Raw genomic sequence first — 21,905 nt, forward strand, 5'->3', positions numbered from 1 at the left:
CCGCGCCGGGGGCCGGGCCTCCGCATAGCCAATCGGCAGCGAGCGAGCCCCCAGAGACCCCGCCCCTCTCCGCTCCCCGGGCCAATGGACGCGCAGTTCTGCCGGGAGCACCGCCTCCTCCGCGGCGACTACGAATCCCAGCGTGCTCCGCCAGAGCAGCAGACCGGAAAACTACAACTCCCGGCGTTCCGTGCGCGGAGCCAGGACCGATCGGTGCCGCTGCGACCGCCGTCGCTTCCGGCCCCGCCCCGTCCGTGCCCCCGCCCGGCCTTCCCGGCCACGCTCCGTCAGAGACAGGTGTTCTCCTCGCATCCCTGCCTGCCGGGAAATGAAACGTCAGACGAGCGGGCGCAGCCGTTGCCGGGGCGGTCACCCAGCGGGGCCAGCGCAGGGCCGAGCCAGGAGGGAGCGCGGATGTCACCAACGCGCGCACGGATCAGCGTTTAACCAAATCTCACATTTCAAAAGACGGGTGGGAAGGAAAAACGAAAGACCCACAAGTAATCCCGGTAGTCACAGAGCTGCCGCAGCCCGTGGACAGATGTGGCCCAGCAGGCTCCAGCCCCGGGCGCACAGCTGCACACAGCTGGCAGAGCACAGCTGCAGCGCCCAGGGCACTCCGGGACTCGAGCTGTGCCTCTGGAAGCCCGGCCTGGAGCCCGGTGGCCCTGAGAACACACGGGCTCAGGCAGTACCTGCTCACTCCAACAGCCAGGAGCAGGAGCTCGCCGATGCCCCCAAACCTCATCAGTGCATTTATGAGGAGACACAGAGAACACCCGACTCAGACCTGCCTCTAAGATCACTGCTTCAGCTTCGATGGAGCAGGAAAACCCCACCTGGAGCCTGATCCCTGCTCCCAAGGAAGACACCTGCCCTCAGTACACAGCACTGGCAGGAGCTGTTGCAGAGCACCTGTGCCTGCTGGTGAGCAGCCAGAGTGACAGCAGCTCTGCTCCTCTCCCAAAGGGTTAGATTTGCTCTCTACGAGCCTACAATGCACCTGAACTATTATGTAAAGAAAAACCCTCACAGTCCTACTATTTCATATTCTATCCTAAGTGTAAAACATCTTTTTTTAAAACAACTATATTATTCTGAAACAGTAAGAGCACAGTGACAGGCATTTTAAACAAGTACTTCTTATTTATTCACAATTCAGATAAAGTTTAAGGAAAGACAAAAGAAATACAAAGGACAACATTAAAATGAAAAGGAATTTTAGTGACTGAAGTGAGTTTCTACAGCCAGGGCTCTCCACACATTTCCAAATATTATCCAAACACTGCAGATGCAGATTTCAAATCAATCCCATAACAAACTGCTATGACTATTCCCTTGAAATTAAACTGGGAATGGAAGTTAGCCACCTTTATCTGAGTACACAAACCATCAAATTCTTCAGTTTCAGCTTAAAGCCACACCTATCTTTTACAAGATGGAATCTGCAATACAATTTCAAGCAGCTTTTTCATTTTGTCTGAGCTCTGCTATAAAAAAGTCAGTGTTGACCTTCTGCGTAACACAACCAGCTTTTGATCTTGCTCGTGGAGTCTCTGCAGCTCAGAGCAGACTCACACTTGCAGCCTGGAGGTATCCTTGGAGATACTGCAATGCTTCTGCGTTCAGGCTGGTGCTCAGCATGGACAGAACCTGAGGCACAGGGGAGCAGAGGTGTCAGTGAGTGCAGCACGAAGCCCCTGCTGCTGCCACCCACAGTACAAAGCCAGACACAGAGCAGCAGTCACCCACAGGGAAAGCAGCAGGCAATCTTTGCTTACCAAAATCTTGGGGGAAACAAACATGCCATGGGCAAGAAGAGTTAACTGTACACTCACCTTGTCTAATTTTATATGAGCTGCCTGAATTCAACAAGTGCATGCAACCAAACTCAAGACACATGCGTTTTAGACCATCAAGTGTGTAAATTTTCTTTTTAAAAATGGCATATCTAAGCTTATTGCAAAATTATGTGCTGTGAAAATAAAGCCTTTCTAAGGCTTCTAAGGAAAAACCTTACAAAAGCTATATTCCAATGAAGAATAAAACACAGCACGAACTTGGATTCTAGTTATGACCTACTTCATTTTGCTGATTATCAAACATCAGCAAAGAGACCCATTCTCACAAAGGCATTTTTTCTGTGCACAATGCAGCATCAGCATGCAAGTGCACAAGGGCAAACTGAGGGATATTTCGGAGAGACTCTCACACCTACCCTGCCTGGGCACGCTGTAGACAGTTTGTGGAGAGACTGTGCCAGATGGATTCTAGGATTGTTCACCATCTGACCTACAGGATCGTGTTCTTTCTTCCCAGCAAAGGCTAGCTGGGAGAATGCAGTCTGATAGCCTGGAGTATCTTCTATGTCGATGAAGTGTTCCTCGTCAGGGATCGTGTCATCCTCAGGCAACTCAAAGAGCCCAATGAGGGCCTGCAGCAAAGGAATCCTGGGAGCAGAGAGGGGAGGGCAAAATTGGAGTGCTTAGAATATGTTAGGGCAGGCTCAAGTTATTTGGAACCCCTTATAATTTAGCCTTTGCAGGTACTTGTTTGGCTACTGAAATTGTAAATGCCCAAGGTAGGCTGGACCAGAAAAATTGTGGGTCTGAATATTTTACAGGCATAATGTGGGTACTCCTATCAACAGCATGAGCAATATATGTATTTACCAGATCAAATTGTCATGAAACATACCTAAAAAGAGAATGATTTTCCAGATCTGAGTATATAAAAACAAAGTTCTAGTTCAGGGATCTAGTCTGGGATCCAGTGATTGTCATCAAATTCAAACTACCAGGCATGCTGGACTGCTGGACTGGTTCACAGTCAAACTTCCCTGGTAGCTTTCCCCAAAATTCCACTCTCAAGCTAAGATACTACAGTTTCTCTGCCAGGTTATGAATATGCTCAGGTCTCCTGACTAGAAGAGCTGTAAGTCAAAACTGGGCCTAGCTTTTCAGAAAGAATACAAGCTGGAGGAAAGCAGTGTATTTCCCTAAATGCACGTCCAGCTAACCAAATCCATGCTTTCTCCATCAAAAACATCTCAAACCAGTTCTGTCATCCTCTCTGAAAATACAGTTTCATTTGTGGAGAAACAGAAGCAGGATGAAAGGCCTGAAACAGCCTTGTGGGTCTAAGGAGATCACAATGGAGTTTCCAACAAGGATGTATTTTGGTCTGAGCTCCCATTTTCAACAACTCCAAAAGCCTCTCCAGCACAACCTGAAGAAATGTGGTACCTACCACAGTTTGGTGTACTCAGTGTCCATCATGGGAGGACATTCTGTTAATATTTTTGTAATGCCAACAGCACAGATTTTCTTTTCAACTTGTCCAGACACTTTCTGGATTTCAGGAATTATAATTTTCTCCAACACCATCCCAAACATCCTATGGTGGCATTGAGAGAAAAAGTATTAGAAAGCCTCATCAGCCTTATGGTGACAAAAGAGAACCAGAAACAATATGAATCACTAGGGAATAGAAACAACCAGATACTTTGTTAAGATGCTGCCCTGTTGCAGTAGATATTTGCACGTAGAAACTTTTCACAAAGGTTAATGACTAAAAACATCGATCTTTCCTTATTATAATCTTCTTAGATTAGTAACTTGAACTATCAGTGAGGTACTGTGGTCAGACATTCAGAAAAAAAGAAGACTTTGTACACAAATAAATGAACCAAATTAAGAGAAACATTTGGCCACTCAAATTAGTGATAAATGTAGTCTGATAGTCTAGCTAAACAGACAACTCTTCCTTACTTTAAAAGAAAAATAACACAACTGTATTAAATATAACCCAAACCAACAAAACATACTAACTTTGGCTGTATGCTGTCAAATATTTCTTGCAGAGCTAATGCCCCATATCTTACACAATACAAGTTAATGAAGACAAGGAAACCTGTAACAAGAAAAAAGACAAAATAAAACTTAATGTGAAAGCAAAAGAATAGTTTTAGAGTCAGCAGCAAAATACATTCCATGTTTTTCAAGGGGATACAAACAGCAGTTTTTATATGTCTTCAGTTTAAGTAAAGCATGTGAACTTGCTGCCTTGAAATTTGTGTAAAAACGGAGCTTTTCACATATCACAACACAAAAACAAGGTGGTACAGCAAGATAAGAGTTATTCCTTTTTCCCCTTATAGCAGTTATAAAAAGACATTAGAAAAGCCATTTATGCATTTTTTTCAGATCAGGAACCAAAGAAACTCTTCCAAAAACTGTACTTTTAGCAGAAAACTTCACACAATGAAGTTGAGGTATGAGCCCCTTTGCACAGGTGCGGTACACTGAAAGCAGCACTTCAGCTTTATTTGTGGAAGACCATTATAAGCAACTTTATACTTCTTGTTCCTATCAGTTGGCATTAACCAGATTTTATAGGGCTAAGTAATGGACATTGCATAATTTGGGCACTGATAGTATCATTAAAATAATTTAATAACTGTGACAATCTTCTTATGACAGCACGAAGAACCAGAATATGTATTACAATAATCTGTCACAGCTTTGCCAGTTTAACATAAAACCTTATCAATAAATTTAGTCATACTAAGGCCAAAATGACACAAGCATGGGAATATTTCACAGCACTAACACACAACTACAGGTAACTACAGGACGTGTGGTCAGTATTGCTGTGCTGCACGAGAGGGAAAGTTTGCTGCTCTTGGCTGGAGATTAAATGGAGACATTTTCAATAATGACATCATACACTAGGAAAGGAAGAGGAATGCGCAAGTCCTGTTCATTATTTTAATTCCATTCCCTCACTTTCATGAAGTGTCACCTGCTATGGTGACTGCCCCATACACCCCTCTTGATGACAAATGATTTGCACAAGTCCTAGGAGTCAGCACGGTCCCTCCGTGCGCGAATCCGCAGGGCGCAACAGGACACTTGTTCTGCACAGCTGCACCTCTGAACTGCTGCTGTCACCAGAGCTTTCCACAGAGCAAGGAACTTACTTTTGATAAATTTTGTTGTTTTGGAATTTTGAAGTCTTTGGAATAGCAGAATGAAGATCTGTTTCCTGTACTGGTCAACTGATTCACTGGAAATTTAAAAGGATAGTTATTCAATTCACACTAGGATTTTACTAATGTCGGTTCACAGAAAACATTTATAGAATTGTTCAAATCTATCTGACTGAAAAACATGATGTTTTCAGTTGTTAAAAATTAGCATTTGGCATGTTCATACACTTCAAAATTAAAGTCTACAGAAGTTAGCTTTAAATGTGATTTCAGCTCATACTCACGGAGGCATATGCTCAATGATACTGTTTAGAAGATAGAACCCTTGATGATCATTAGCTTTAGAGGCAATCAACTTCTGGAACACACCTAACAATCCAGGCTGCAAGAAAAGCAGATATAAAATGCTAGACAACAATTCTTCATATGTGACCCTACAAGAAAATTGACCATTACCACCTAAGGCATACACCATGGCAAAAGCCCTCATAACCTAAGCCAGGATTCAGTTTTATGGTTCAGGCCAAGGAAGACAGATTTTGGCTTCTTCTCACTCACTCTCCTCAAGACTGTTCTGAACAGAACCTGAGAGCTCTCATTATGCACACGTTTAACATGAGGCAAACAAGACAAGAAAACTGTGGAAACTTACCTGCTTGCATGAATTGAAAGCAGGAATTTTTCATCTCAGTTGACAAAAGCATAATAGCCTAGAATTCATCTTATCCACGTAATAGAAAAACACCCAAAAAGCTACATTCAGAGTATTAGTCTGTCTTTGTAAGTAAGCACCAAACTCTGCACAAATCCAGCTGTTTGCTGGAGTTCCTCACAATCTGGAACCTCAGATCACCATGTCTCCAGGCCAACACTGTGACTCTGCCCCAGGAACTCACGATTTTGTCGGCGGCAGCGCTGGCAATGGTGCTGGCACCCCGCTCCAGGTAAGCCTGCAGGAGCCTGACCAGAGGGGGAATGTTTCCTGTCCTCTCCCAGAGAACTGGCTGGAGCAGATGGGGAAACAATGCCATATAAGATGATGGGATTTCATTTTTATGCATTTCTAGAAGTAGTGACATCACTTGAAACACATAGGGAATGAACTCTGGAAGAGAAACGACGACATTTACAAAGTCAGACAACATGGTCACTGTCAGTTCCCAGAAACCACATATCTATGGATTGAACCCACAATTCAGGTATTATCACAAAGATTTCAATAAATACAACTCTGAAGAAACATACCTTCCCAAATGTAATTACTCACAAAATTAGCAAGCATTGCATCTATACACTTTCTATTTCCTCTACCCGTAAATGGTTTCAGAACATAAAAAAAACAAACTACTAGAAAAAAGGCAACAGAATTAAGAATAATATTAAGAGGCTTTGGAGTAGTGATTGCTAGGTATTTTAAGAATGCAATTTAAAATAAGTGAATGCTGTTGATGTACCCTATGGAACAATCTAAACACTTTTGGACTGTGAAAATGTTGTTTCTCCCCTTGAATTTCCTGCACTACAAAAAGCCTGCCATAGAAAAAGCCATCCTAGAAGCCAACCCCAGAGGAGAGAGCACAGGCACTCACTGACTATCCTCACCTTGCACATCATTCTGCAGGATCTCTGTGAACACCAGGAACAAAGCCTCCTCAAAGCTCCCCACTGCCTCTGGGTTTGCCTTGCACGTTATCCTTATTGACAAACAGATTGACTCAAACATATAATGGTTAAAGTGAGGTTTGCTGGGATTCTGAAAACAAGTTATAAACAGATAAATCAACCCAAACTTGCAGACAGGTCACTTATTTTACTAAATATGTATTTTTTTCAACTGAAGACTAAATAAAGTAGCATTTTGGACTAGGAATACTTGTAACTTGTGTATTAATATACGCAAGTTGCTTATGAAATTAATTCCATAAAGGAGAGGGGTTTTCTCTAGCAAGTGTTTTTTAGAAGCTCTATATTAACTACCAAACAGTTAAAAGACCACAGAACAAAGACTAGAAAAAGATTATTTTTCCATCTTTCAAGTGTCCAGGCAATTCTCTATTGAATACGCCTTATAAGAAGCAGCTGAGTTTAAACTGTACAGAGAAGTAGTTTTCTGGACAATCAATGAAGGTATTCTAAGGCATTCCCTATTGTCAATGGTTAAGAATTTGACAAGTCTAAATAAAAAACTAAGAGAATTTTACCCACCAAAAGCAGAAGGAGAATTTATTGAATTCAATCCCACATTTCAATGCCAATTATTATTAGCTTCAGAAGTTTCGTGGGCAAAGAATACAGGAGTTGTGTTAAAACCAATCGTTGTACAGGTGGCCTCTGCACAAGCAAGCATTTATACTACAACAAACTAGTATTACAGAAAGAGCTGTATGCTGCTCTTCATATGATGCTTCTAAATTTCAGATCAGGAGCAGAAGAATGAGAGCAGGAAGAATGATCTGAGAATATGTTCTAAAAGGAAGTCAGTACCTCACTGGAATGCTGTTTCAAATTATTTGCATCAGAAAATACTGAACTATTTAGAGTATTCTAACAGAACACCACCAACAGGACCTAAGTCCTCAGCAAGACTGCTCTAAAAGGGAAAAGGTGACCCTTTTGCTCTATTTCTTTACCTTACTGACAGCCAGCAGTTTCTGTGTGAGCTGTGTGATGACAGAAGGGATGTATGGAATTATGGACTCCTGCAGTAGAGAAAAACTCCTCATGATGGCTGCAAATAAAGGGAAAATTTTAGCTTCTGAAGACAGAATACACTGCCACTCAACATATGCCTAAATCCTTCACCTTGTACTGTTAAAATAGGGTGCAAAGGAATTAGGTACAGAACAAAGAGCACCTGCTGCAAGAACATTCAATCTCTAATTGTGACAAAGCATAAAACAAACCCTTCTTATTCTCATTCTAGAGATGAACACAGGAGATCAAGTAACTTTACAGAGGCCATCACTTGTCTTGGGCAAGTCTCAGATCTCAGCATCCCCTTAGCCATGATGAGATCTATCCTTTCACTAGCCATGACCACATGTCCTCCCCATGACCAGACTCCTCAGATCTTCCCCTGACACTGTCCAGGGAGCTGTCCTGACTACAGGACTACCATTAAAAAATAACTTAGTACCACTATGTTTAGTGTTTCTCCTTGGCACCCTAAGTTTAGTTGAAGAAGACTTGACACAGCCTGGTAAGCAACTGCAGACTCTTCAACATTTGCATAAAATAGGTTTTGCAAATAAAGATGTCAGGAACCTGTAACTGTAAGCCTTTACCTCAAGTTAACCAAGTTATTCTTATATTGCAGGACTCATTAGGCATTTACCTTTCATAATGTATTCGTTTTCAGATGAGCCAGGAAGTGTCAGAGCTTTGAAAAGGTTTGTTAACAGCACTTCTACAAATGGTGCCATCTCTGCAGCTGTAATGCTGTTAAATGAAACAAGCTCTTTAATGACGAGGGTCACAAACTGCAAGCCTTATACAATACCATAATATATGACACAAAGGATCCCTCCAGGTACTTCTCATCCTTAATACACAAAATCTATTAGCAATGAATTTATTTCTGCTTGAAAACTTACAGGGTAGCATTATTTGTCCCTCTCATGGTAAACAGTCTTTCAAGAGCATGGGCTGCATAGGTATGGACCACAATACTTTCTGCTTGGAGATGATTGATTAAGAGAGGAATAGACACCAGCAGTTGTTCTTTTGGTACCTACAAAAGTATAGCAACAAATCATGAGTATGTTAAAAAATACAGATGGTTCAACTCTAGAGCACAGCCAAGCTCATCAGTGACATGCAGAGCTTGGCAGAGGGAGGTATCTTGGGAGGCTCCTCCTGTTGCTCCTTCACATCTTGACAACCAGGAGGTACCTACTTCTATCATGGCTTGTATACTTCCCCTGAACACCAGTGGTACAATGAATTAGCAGTAAGTGCAGACAATCCTAATGTATATTTCCCTTTCCATTTTACTCTGCATTAATAGGTAATTAAAAATATCAAGGTTTAAAAAAAACAGTATCACATATATTTAATAAGAAATTATTAAATGTAATCCAGAATTTAGAATAATATGCAACATATTTTCTCACCCTATCTCATGAATCAGAAAATATTAAGGACAAAACTGCTGTACTCTGTAACAACTTCTGCAAGGATACAGGCAATCAAGGGTATTTGAACTAACACTGACTTGGAAACATCTGAGTGCATCACAGAATTAAGCAGCTCAGATATTCAGTGTTCCCACAGCATATGGACAGCATATAGACTACATGTTAATTGGATATTTATAACAATATCATTTACTTTCTAAGCTAAAAATTCAGCATGAAGTGTTGTATATGACTATCAAACACCTGTTGAGTTAGCATATGGCCAAGTGCAATAAATTAGGCTTGGCAAGTATAAAGTAACAACCTACAATATGTTTTTCCATAAGAGTGAAAGAAAAACTTACTTGGTTTCTAAAAATCATGATATATTTGATACCATCTGCTTTTAGCACAGGGAATTCATTCACTGAAATAGAAAAAAATGCAAACTTCGTTGACACTCCTCATACAAATGTGATTACTGAACATGTAGTATATACACAAGTGTCACTTGACTCTATGTAATAATTTTCCCCTGTAGAAAATAATACAATGTTTTTCTACATTTCTTAGTTCCTGCACTTTCGCATGGGCACTGAATATCAGTTTTAGGTACAAATCACATCCCAGTACCATTAAAAGTACAGTCCAGCTCAGATGAAATTAATCTTCTGGTTTCAATTTCAGTAGCCTTCAATTACACATTTCAAAACAACCCACTATGCTTCAGCTGTAGTAAGATAATTGTTAAAGTGTAAAATAAACCATGTGGTTTAAATCTAGACATCCACAACCTCATCAAGAGGGCCTCAGTATTTAAGTTCTCAGGGTTTTGTAGAGCTTAGAAGTTTACCATAAGGTCTCAAATACAGAAATCAAATTACTTTGATTCAACAAGTTTAAGCAGGTAGCTGATAGCAACCATATGTATACATGCCCTGATCTTGCAGAGAGCAGGTGGTAAGGTGGCACCTTGCTGCAAGAGCTCCTTCACTGCTGGCCAAAAAAAAATTAATTACTCTGTCCAGGTGTTAAGAGCCTGCCCCAGAGATTCTGCCGATAAAGGAGTGCTTGAGAGTTCACAAACAATGGTCACTGTCAAGGTTATGATACATCACAAAAATACCCTACCAAAATTAACATCAACTCACCAGTAGCAGACTTTAAGTCAGGTTGAATGTGATTCACAAAGAATTCTGTGAGATTAACGAGTTCATTGGCCTGTGTTATGCCATGCTGGAAGAAGCAAAAACAACTCTTACTTTTATATGCTGACACATAAGCTGCTAGTTTTCTTACTTATTTTAAAAAATTACTATTAGTTTTCTCTTACAAAAAATGCAACCTCTTTTTAAACCAGGATTTTTAGATGGAGATTTTTCAAGTGTTCTAAATTAGTTCATATTTGCCATTAAAAAGCATAGAAAAAGACACAAACTTTGCAGTTTCCCAAATGCTACCAGACTGGTTCCCATTACACATCACTAACAACTGCTGGGCAGCAGTACACACCTGGCTTCAGGAAAAGACTGAGAACCTTCAGCAGAATTGCATAAAACGATGTACACATTTTACTATGTTTCCCTCAAATCTGTCTTGTAAAGACACTGAGATTTGAACTGTAACAGTATTTAAAATATCTAGTAGTACATCTAAACTTGTTCCATAGGACACTTGATACAATGCTCCTGTTTCCAAATACAGGTTAGCTCAGCTGTGCTTTTTCAGTGTCTCCACCCTATCAGCAAGTAATGAGATCCATTTCCAGCCATCATTAGCATTCACACGTCACTCACAAATCCAACACTCAAGTCGCAGGAAATACTGGGAAATATCAAGAACTCCAAGAGTCATTTAAATTCCTTTTAGTCTGCTTAACACATCTGATCATCTTCTGTAAAGCTCTATTTGCCTTCCACGGCTTCCAGAGTGCCTCAGGACCACTCAGAGCTCAGAGGCTCCAGAGCTGAGGCAGTTTTGTTTCTCTGTCTGGCAGGATCCCACGTGCCAGTCAGGCCTGCCACAGGGCCACCCTGTGCCCCATCTAACTGAAGGTCAGATAGCACCAACTGTGATAGGATCATATAAAGGGCAGCTTTTCATCTCATCAAGGTGAACTACTGCACACACAGTTACTCCCTTTCTGAACGAACGTCAGGCCTCATCTGCACTGTAATATCTGAATGCAGACAGGTTACAATGAATAAAATGTACAAGTACCTTCTGTGTCTGAGCTTTGGATGCCAAAGATGTTACAAGGTAAATAGCTGCATCTTTGTGCTTCCAGTTAACAGATGGATTCTTTGCATATTCTTGCAGCATAGAATTAACATATCCAGAAAAAATCCCTGTTACAGGTCCTTCAAAAAATTTGCACAAGCCTCTGACCAGATCACAAGCTGCTCTGCGCCTGGTGTCAATATCTGCATGAGAATCAAAGATTCTTAGGATACGAGAAAGCAGACAGCTTTTCATATTAATAAACAAAATAACAAAACAGTAACAGCTTCCCAAGTTACAGCCACACCCCATGTTAATTATTGCAACCCTCCACACTGCTGTGTAAGAACACCTGTAAGCCTTTCATTTACTGTCACAGCTGGACTACTTGTACACCAAGGAGAAGGGACACCTGCCCCTGAGCAGTGGCAGCAGGCATGCAGGGGGCTGGTACTGGCTGGACATTATGCACCCAAAGGTACTGGCTCTGGCTGGGAGGGAGGGAGCTAATTTTTGCCCTAGTGGCCCTTTTGGTGCTGTGTTTTGTACCAAAGACTGAAGCTGCTGGTAACACCCAGGGCTTGGCTGCTGCTGAAGGGCACTGTCACAGTGTCAGGGCTTCTTCTTCCTCCTGCTTTGCCTTCCCAGCAAGTAGTTTGGGGCAGGCAAGGAGCTGGGAGGGGACAACCTGGGCAGCTAACCCAAACTGACCAGCAGGACATTCCATGCTGTGTGACATGTTCAACAATAAAAGCCGAGGGGGACGGCTCTGGGGGAAGGAGCCATTGCTCAGGGACAGGCTGGGCAAAAGTCTGCCTGTGGGCAATGGTTAGTCACTAACTTCTCTCCCCTTTCCTTACTCTTTCTTTCACTTAAATTGTCTTTATCCATGAGTCTTCTCACTTTCACCCTTCCTTCTCTCACCCCATCAGACTGCAGCAGGCCAGAGCACAAGCCAGCTCTTGGCCCACCACACCTGACAGTAGATTTTTTTTTTAAAACTTCACAAATACCTAAAATGCAGCCAATCCTGGATAAGGATTTCTCATCCACTAATAAAAATAATAATAATTTTCTCCACCACTGCAAGCATACAGTAATCTCTTCAATCTATTACGAAATGCCATCGCTTCCAAAGTGTCTGCCAGTGAACTGCTGGTGGCGAGCCCTGTCACACAGAGCCAGGTTTGGCTCACTCGGGCTCTGGCCTGGCTGCAGAGCACAGCCTCCCCCAGCACTCCAGCAGCTGGGCTGGCACAGCCATGTCCCAGGGCAGGCACTGCTCTGAACACATGCCACGTCCCAGCCTGGCTGCTGGCCAGCTGGCCCGAGCATAGTTTGTGTGCAACCCTAGGCAGAATTTCATCCTCAACATCAAGAGTCTCTCCCTGTTACTTAAAACTCCACACACAGGAACCAAATACACAACTGGCTACTACTCAGCATTGACTTACAGGCTGTATTTGCTGAAATGAGAATGTGGGCAGTGCAGAAGACATACCAATCCAATTAAGGAAAAAGCCCTATAAAAACATTGTTCAAACCAGAAAGACACTGTGACAAGCATATCATGACAGCAGGCTTGATCACAGACTGGATAAAATCCAGCTGTAGCGGGGAGGGGTGTGTGGAAACCTTCTCAATTTCAAAATGAAGTTATAAAAGCTTCAGTAAATTGCTTCAGCTCTTTAGAGCTATATTTAAAGACCACGTATTCTTAGTATAAATCTGTGGATTACCAGATCCTTCCAAATCCCTTCTTATATACTCTTCAGAATTATCTTCAAATGCTTCTTCATCAGCCGCTGAAAACACAAAATACATGGAAGTTGAAGTACTGAGGTCTCTGTTTTTTATAGCAAAAGAATGTATCATTATTAAGATGCTATTTCTTCCAAGGATCTTTCTATAACATTAATATTAATGAATCAGAAATATCCAGCCAGACTAGTCTGTTCAGCTTCTGTACCACAAATTAGTGTTTCACACCCATGGGCTGATGTATTGATTCTAAGAAAAACCTCAACACATATTCAACACCAGGTGTATTTGAAGATGCTTTCAGAGTCATAGACTTAAGAGAGAGAATCTTCTTGTCACTGCAATATATTTTAATTGCATTTTAAATAGAGGATCAGTATAAGAATCAAAACCTGGAAAACTAAACACTACAATTTTGTAGGCCTGATATTCCTGCCTATTTAGGCTCCTTGAATTACTCAGATACTCACTTTAATTGTAGAAATTTATTGGTGGCACATCACCTAGACTTCCTCCACTGGGATTTCAACATGAAAAGTTAGGTATATTCATATAACTCTACAAAGCCCACAGGACAGCAATCTGCTGCAGAAACTTGGGTTTGAATCTAGCACTAAGGTACACAAGAGGGAATCCTCAATTCTTAGTCCTGCAAAGCAACATGTCATGATATTTAGTTAGATTTTTGTTGTGTTTTTTAAAATTTAAGTCTCAAAAAGTTACCTCTAAATTCCATATTGGGAACAATAACTTTTTCACAGATGCTTGTCAATGTATTCTGGTCTTCAAACAGATGCTTGTAATGCGGTCTCTCACAAACTGAGGCCAGAAACTGGATCGCGTTACTGACCAGCTAGAGCACCACAAACAGAAAGCAAAACTTTAGCACAACTGATCCATTTATGATTTATTATTAAACTTGACAAGATCAGATTATACTAACTCACCAAGTCATACTTCACTTCCTGGCCGGTTGTGACTAACAGATTCCAGATTGCTGTTACAAAGCGTGGCAGGTAGGGCTGGAATTCTTCATCATATTTTTGAGCATATAAAGCAGCATTATCACAAATTTGTGATTTCAAGAGCTCCAGCAATCCAGCTTCCTCTTCATCCTCACATAAAACAAAACGAAGAACTCAAACATGTAATGTTTAAGTAGTGTTGAGGTTTGGAAGTATCAATGTATTTACATTAAATATTTAGATCACCGTTTTACCATGTCCTAAACAGGTGAAAGAAATCCCTCTCATTGTCCCTAGAACTACTGTATTTTGCTGATCTGTACCCAAACTGCTTTTCAAGGTAGAAATCATACCTACATTTTATATCAAGCACTGTGTACTTGAAAACAGACACAATAATTCACACAAAATGTAATATGAAAAAGACAATACAAAGCATTGAAAAATACACTCAGAAGCCACTACATCATGATTCTTTGAGTAGTTGTAGAAGTTCCTTCCCCAGATCACAGACGTTCATGGAACCACAATGTGAACTGGGAAATTGAACTGGAATTAAAAAAAACAACTCAACCAAACACCACCCCAGTTCTGTCTGCCCCTCTTCCCTCCACCCCCACTTTCCAGCTCTGCTGCTTGTCCCAGCTCAGCTGCACGAGCGCTTGTGCTGGGAGTTGCCCACAGACACAAGACAGAAGAGCAGCAAAGCTTCTTTTAGCAGAAGGGTAACTAGAGCACAACATACACTTAATATGCCTCCCTATGTGTTGTCAAGAAATTTATAGAGTTGTTTTGGCTCCATCAAGTGGCAAACTACTGTGTTGTGATGATGTGATGATGGAAGACATCAGCACTTAAAATGCAGAAAACAGGCACAAAAACAACGGGAGCTTTGCTGACCTGGTATCAGCTTTCACCAGTGAAATTACTGATTCTTTAACTAGACCAAGACAGCAAATACTGAAGTACTTAAGAGATGTCCTGCCTTCTATGTTCAATTGTTTCAAGTTCTTTAAGATACCCAGAACCAACTGACAGATACAGAAAACCTGAGCCCTGTGATGCTAATGGTCAGGTTACTACAGCAGCTGCTCTTGAAAGAATCAACTCAGTGATGAGTATTGGTAATTTGATTTCTGTGCACAGCTGGGTATACCTGTAACTGTCATACAACTCGAAGAACCTCAAATTCCTTAGACAGCAGAGCAACTTCTCTTAAGCTCCATTTTCTTGCAGTCATTCTACTCCTTTGTTTGCCCCACAAAAAAACTGCATTGTTCAGAATTAGACCTAAGTTGTCAGTCCACCCTCTCCCCTATAGATGCAAACCAGGAGGTTTATGCAGTACTTACATCAGTCTGCAAGAGTTTATTATCTAAAGTTAAAAGGCTATGAAAGTTTGTCATCCATGTTTCCATGTTATCTTCAAAAAACTCAGGAAGATCCTGTGAAAGAAAAGCATACATCTACATTTTAATTTCTGACTGCACTGCTTAGATAACATACCCACACTGGAAGTAGTGCATTCACCTTATAATCTACTGAGAGACAGTAACCTGTGGAAAACAGTCTTCAAATTGAAACAGTGCCCCTTCCTCCTCCCGAATAAAAACTGTTCTGGCAGAGCCCTGGAGTACAACTAGTCCCAAATAAACTAGTTGCTTAGGCTCTAAACAGCTCACATTTTTATAATGAATGAGCCTTATCACCCCTGAGCTCTCAGAACAAGAGAGTACAAGTCTTTTTTAACACCATCTCATTCTTCTGCCCCCTATGGAAGAGCAGCCCAAGGAATCCAGGCACAATCGCACTTCGCACACTTGCGTTCGTGTTCAGACACTAAATAAATGTCACCTCAGCAAGGGAACTTTTTACCATTTCCCATAGAGCACACTTAGTAATGTCCAAAATGTAGATCTGATTCCAAACACAGACAACCCACAGTGCTCCCAGAATTACTGCTCCTGCAGTGCCACAGAGCTACACGAAATGGACTCTCACCTACGTGACCCAGCTCCTGTCAGTACAGGCACATTTATAAAGGGGCACAGTGAACAGAAACTCAGGCACTGGACTCCTGCCTTTCCCAGCTCCTACTCAGAGGCCCCATACAACACCTCCTTGAAGCAGTGCCAGTTCAGACTCTCTTGAACTTGTGTTTACACATGGCCAAGGTAATGTCTTAACTCTTCCTTACTGTGCTTTTACTTCAGCAGATGCACCGGTGATTTTTCTTTTTGCCATAAAGCATGGCCTTAAAGGCTGCCTCAAATGATTTCTATAGCACCAGCTTCTTCAGAACAAAGCAAAACTATCCCAAAAACAAGGAGATTCACCTGAAAATTTAAACTGTAGAACAGCTTCGCAATTAGAATGAGAGAAGAAAAGAGAACCTTCAGGGCACTGGCATCATTTGCATGTGTGCTGCAAAGTTCAATAGTTGCCTAGAAAAAGATGCAAGACTGTCAAGTACAAAACCCACACCAACAAAAAATATTGTTAAGTGTCATGAACGTATTTTTTAAACCAGAAAATACAGCTATTTTTCATCCTCTTATCAGTCTTGTTAGGTCTCACTTCATGCCTTGAATTTGAACCCCTTTAAGAGTTTCAAACAACAATTCTTGAGTTTTAACTTTACAGGTATCCACAGCAAGCAATTAAGAACATGAAACTTGTTTTAGAAATGACTCAACAAGAAATACCTTAAAGAGATTTGTCAAGGGTAAAGCAAAGGCATCCAGAACAAGTTTGATCTCTGTCCATAATTCATTTGACTTAAATTCATGGCGGTACCTGACAAGTAAGAGAAACACATGAAAACAGAATAGTCTTCATATTTATTACCAAATTAATTCACACAGAATTTTGTCTTGTGCTGAACCTTGAAAAAAATAAAGTAAACAAGAACTAAGCAACATGGTCCAAAACCCTGCAAAGTGTATAATTTGATAACTACTTAAAAGACATATGCAGAAGTCACAACTATTGGCTTTTGTAAATGTCCAAAATGAAGTCTAACAGTAAAACATGCCAGCTGAACAGAACTCTTAGCATCCATACACAAACCCCCTCATTTGCAGTACCTTTTAAACAGAGAGTGGGCGGTGCGCAGAACCCCATTGATGACGTGGAAATCTCCGCTCTGGAAGCGATTCACCATTTCTGTCAGCAGGTCTGGCCACTTCTGAGGGAAGTCTTCCCGCCCAATGATACTGATGGCATCACTTAACTGCAAAGGAAACGGAGCTTCACTGACAGAACAGCACACAGCAGTCATGCCAGAAGCTGTCAACGTCCCAGAAAACCCTGGTTATTCTTGTCCGATTCAAAAATCACTGGATTAAATTATCTACTACTTTCCACACAAATACAAAAATTTCACCTTTAGCTTACACAGTCTCACTTTCTAGAATTACTGTTTAACTGCCTACTGTTATAACTTAGCTATAAGATTACACAGTAATCATCTTAAAGAAATGTTAAAGTGGGTAGAAGTACCTGTAACAATAACCTCAAAGTTATTTGGATAAGGTTGAGCTCACTGGTAAGGGAACTGAGCTGTCAATAACCACAGACTTTTGATATGCTTAGAATATTCCCAAAGTTTCATGGATACAACCAGGAATGACATATTACCTGCTTTTGAATTTGTTCTGGGCTGCTAAGCATCAAGGGCACTATGTTGGCTTTAATGGCTATTCTGTCCGATTCACATATTTTGTTTGGTTCATCCTCAACCTAAAATGAAACCAGTAATTAAGTTATGGGCATATCAGCATTCTCCAGGCAATGAGAGATGATCAGCATTTTAGAGACCAACTGTTTGTACTGATTTATGTAACTATTACAATGCTGAAGAACCTAAGAAGCAAACCTGTTAGAGACACTGCCTTCAATGTCAAAATGAATCTGGAACAGCAGTATCTGAAAAAAGCTGAAAGAAATAATATCCTTCTGTAAAACTTAGAAGTTTTTTTCTCTTCCCTAAGGGGTAACTTTTCAGGTCAGCACTTGAGCAGCAGTGAGGATGCACATGGCAGTAGAATCCCCACATTTAACCAAGCCTCCTCTTCCACCACACCAAACAGCACCTCTGCCAACCCCACAAATGAGGTGGCTTGTCCCAGCCAGTGACAGCAGTGACAGTCACATTATCTGTGATGACAGCACTCAAGTTCAGAGACTTAGAAATTATACAGCAGTTAAAAGAGAAAAGCACCTCCAGGGAGACACTCAATCTTGAGATACCTGATGGCACCACTACCCTTCTCACATCCCTTTTACCATCTTTCCACACACTTAAATCAAAAGTTAGCAATTTCAAAAGATATGCTTATCTATACCATCAGTCACTAATGGGGTTCCCCTGGGCTCAGTACTGGGGCCAGTACTGATTAATATCTTTACTGATGATCTGGATGAGAGGATCAAGAGCTCCCTCAGTAGGTTCACAGATGACACTGAGTTGGGTGGGATGTGGATCTGCTTATTGTACCTTAAAAGGATGATTAGTTCTTAGCACACTTCCTCACTAGAATACCTACAATTCTCCAGTTCCTTTTAACATAATTCTTGAACGTTACAGATGCACAAACTTTGATGACATTTTCCTGTGATTTCTCCAGCAGCGTTAAGAGTAACAGCGGATAGTTCTGGCTTCCTTCCACAGATTCAAGGAACTTTTCCGCTGTAAGGGAATACACTGCGGTTAGCAAAAGCTCAGCTGCTTTCTCTAATGGGAATCCTACGATTCCTCAAGTGTCTGTTTAAAATACCCAACACAAACACTACCCAGAGCTTCACAGGAACATGTCTGACAAAAGGTATCACAGCTTCTTTGCTCCCCAGCTCCTCACCGCTCCTGCTGTCAACAACCGCTCTGGATCCCCAGCAGGATGGGGAAATGCTGCCTCCTCACCCTTGGAAAAGTAAATCCTCACTTGCTGGGAACAGCAGCACTGTTTTAAATAACAACAGTGCCAAAAAAAAAAAAAAAAAAAAAAAAAAGGCAAGAATGCAGAAAAACAAAATCACAAAAACCACATAAAATTATTTCTATTTCTATCCACCTTTCATTAGTTTTTCTGGGGGGGGGTTTCATTTTAAATGGATATTGAGAACTTCTGTAAAGAGGTAATTGCATAAATATCCACTGAAGTTTGGTACACAGAGACAGGAGAGACAAAAAGAAACAGAACTTTTTTGTTCTCAATCATGAGAATCACTTACCAGGACGCCTTATGGCAGGATCTGGATCTAGTGTTTTCTTTAGATATTCAGTTAAAGTTTGTAAATTGGCATCACTGAGCTCCATTTTGGCAGAACCTAAAACCCACAAGTAGTTTTGTTACAACCAGAGATCAGAAAATCTATCCTAAAGCTACCCATCTAAAACCAGATGCCCGAGAAGCAAGAGCAGCTCTTTGGGACAACACCTCACAAGCACAGTCCCAACCAGGGTGCACCAGGCACAGCAAACATCCCCCTTCTCAAGCTACAGGTAACTGCTAGTGTCTGGTTTATGGACCCCAGAAAAGGCTTACGCATCCTGCAGACATGAACCAGGTACAGCCAAAAGATGATCTCCTGCCCTTTCAGGACAACAGGAACTTGGCTCTGCTTTTGTTCTGCTGCCAGCCCCAGAAACTGCTCCTGACTGAAATAGCTGAACAGTCCTGCCCTACATAATTGTAAACAAAACAATTCAAAGTGTGTTGAAGAGTCAAAGCTTTTTAAAAAAATCAAAACCTCCTTAATAAAGAAAAATCTCAAAAGAAAATACTTTTTTAAAAAAGAGACAAAAGACTGTGCAAAGCCAGTTAGTTTATCCTCCCTATAAAATTAGTTCAGACTAGGGTGGGAGCTAATTTAAATGCAATACTTTTTACAGAATAATTCTGCAATAAGTCCATATTGCTCCTCTCTAGTAATCCTCCCACACATATTCTTATCTGTACCACAGTTATATATTTACTTCACAGCCTGCACTGGAATAATTAAAATTACAGCAATACAATGACAGTAAGATGTGCTTTAATGGAGATGTTCCTCTGGACATCATCATCAATCCTGCCCATCCTTCCCACCACCAGCAGCACAGTTCACTCCCTACAAAGGTTACGAGGAAGCAAATGTTTCCATTTTTCCTCTGGAGATTCTATTTAGTACAATTGACTGAAATTTACCTGTCCTGCTATGGAGTTGTTTCATGCTGATCACCAGTGCAATAAACAGTTCTGTATAAGCATGCTTGCAAAGGCAGTGAGTTTTAATGACACAATTTTTATGTCAGTTATGCCATCTATATAATTTAAAAAGACAGCAGCAGTATATCGTCTTAAATTAAATGAATGTTAATAAGCCAATCAGATCCTAACATATTTTGCAAGACGTAAGAATCTATCTGAACAGTCCTCTTCCATGTTTCCCTGTGGTTTTGGGGTTTACTTGTCCATAGTCTTGTTCACCAATTCACACCCACTAACATATTTTGACCTGTTACCTACATATGCTTATTTCCTTCTCTTCCCCTAGCTCTTCATGTTTGTTTTCCAGCACGAAAAACATTGGTGGTACTTTAGCTGGAGTGACAGCTTTGTGTTGGGGTGTAGCATGTGTCTGCAGAAAAGGCCTCACAAAACCCATAAAGCGTGCTTAATACATCACCGACTTCAGTCAAATATAATGTAGACCACTTACAAAGAAACCCGAACCCAGCAGAACGCGGCCGTGCCCCTGGGGTTCGGACCGGAAGAGCTTCACACCAGTGCATCCCTCACCCAGCACTGCCCGAACACCTCCCAGTGCCGAAAAACGTTCAGGACCCAGATCCGACGGGAAAAGCCATCCTGGCAGGGCTCGGAGGATCCCGGGGGCATTTCCCCCTTCCCCAGAGCGCGGGCCTGGGACAGCAGCGCCAGGGCCGGCGGCAGCGGGACAGGCCCCGCTCCCGCCGCTCCCGCGAACCGAGGCCGTGCCGGAGCAGCCCGCGACTCCGCCGCGGGGACTGGCCCCGCGCCCTCCCGCGGAAGGGTCGGGGCGGCTCCAGTCCGTCCCGGCGCCGGACCGCGCCTGCTCCGCTCGTGCAGCCTCCTGCGGCGGCCCCTGCACAGAGCGCCGGGGCCGGGCCGGGCCGGGCCGGGCCGGGCGGGGCCGTGAGGAGCGGCGGAGCCGGGGCCGGCCGAGATCTCGAGCGGCTCCGGAACCCTCAGACTAACTCGGTCCCCCTCCCCCGCGGCAACCGGGACTGGCAGCTGCCGCAGCCAATGAGGGGCGCGGGCTGTGCAGGCACAGCGGCCTCGGACCAATCGCGGACCGCGAGAGGCGGGCGGAAGGGCCCAGCATGGTGCGCTGCGCCTGTGGCCGCGCCGCGGGCCCAGCGCCGAGCACGGCGCGGAGTTGGCACGCGGGCGGCCGCGGTGCCGCCGGTGCACGGGGCCGCCCCAGCCCTATCGTTGTGCGGAGCAGCGCGTCCTGGCCTTACCTGGCGGCTCCCCCCCGGCGGCGGCGGCGGTGGCAGCGGCGGCTCCGAGCGCTCCGGCTGCGCTTCACATTCAAACCGCCGGGCGAGGGCGCGGCGGCGGCTCCGTGACCGCATCGCGCGGGGCGGTGACATCGCGCTGCCGCCCTGCCAATCAGCGCCCGTGTCGGCTCCGGGCGCGTCGCCGGCAGCCAATCCGCGCCGCGCCTAATGGGCGGCGGCCAATGGCTGGGCCCTTCCCACAAGGCCCCGCGGCGCCTCTCGTAGCGCGGCGGCCGAGCCCCGCCCCGAGCCCCGGAGAGGGGGCGAGAGCGAGCGGGGCCAGGCCGGAGCGCCGGAACGGGGGCGAGCGGGGTCCGGCCCGAGCCCCT

The 21,905-nt window shown here is 43.0% G+C and overlaps 1 protein-coding gene across 3 annotated transcripts; it reads right to left on the bottom strand.

The window, feature by feature from the left end:
• Window positions 1–1,128: 1,128 nt before the first annotated feature.
• CSE1L (chromosome segregation 1 like) lies at window positions 1,129–21,686 on the bottom strand. 3 transcript variants are annotated; one of them, XM_059862425.1, is made up of 25 exons: window positions 20,754–20,947; window positions 19,284–19,379; window positions 18,599–18,741; window positions 17,691–17,792; window positions 17,138–17,283; window positions 16,757–16,847; window positions 16,388–16,495; window positions 15,404–15,496; window positions 14,034–14,201; window positions 13,810–13,939; window positions 13,065–13,130; window positions 11,326–11,528; window positions 10,257–10,341; window positions 9,471–9,532; window positions 8,584–8,720; window positions 8,325–8,428; window positions 7,621–7,718; window positions 6,593–6,743; window positions 5,887–6,095; window positions 5,275–5,372; window positions 4,982–5,067; window positions 3,831–3,912; window positions 3,250–3,396; window positions 2,219–2,450; window positions 1,129–1,653 (listed from the first exon to the last, which is right to left on the bottom strand). In XM_059862425.1, exons 1-25 carry the CDS (start codon window positions 20,824–20,826, stop codon window positions 1,564–1,566), a joined length of 3,000 nt encoding a protein of 999 aa, XP_059718408.1. In that variant the 5' UTR covers window positions 20,827–20,947; the 3' UTR covers window positions 1,129–1,563. The 3 variants fall into 3 exon arrangements, with proteins under 3 accessions (XP_059718408.1, XP_059718409.1, XP_059718410.1); XM_059862426.1 differs by lacking the exon at window positions 20,754–20,947 and adding an exon at window positions 21,538–21,686 and having other exon boundaries at window positions 1,204–1,653; XM_059862427.1 differs by having other exon boundaries at window positions 1,204–1,653; window positions 20,834–20,975.
• Window positions 21,687–21,905: the final 219 nt, after the last annotated feature.

The sequence above is a fragment of the Haemorhous mexicanus genome, chromosome 18 (assembly GCF_027477595.1).
Source record: "Haemorhous mexicanus isolate bHaeMex1 chromosome 18, bHaeMex1.pri, whole genome shotgun sequence".
Classification (NCBI taxonomy): domain Eukaryota; kingdom Metazoa; phylum Chordata; class Aves; order Passeriformes; family Fringillidae; genus Haemorhous; species Haemorhous mexicanus.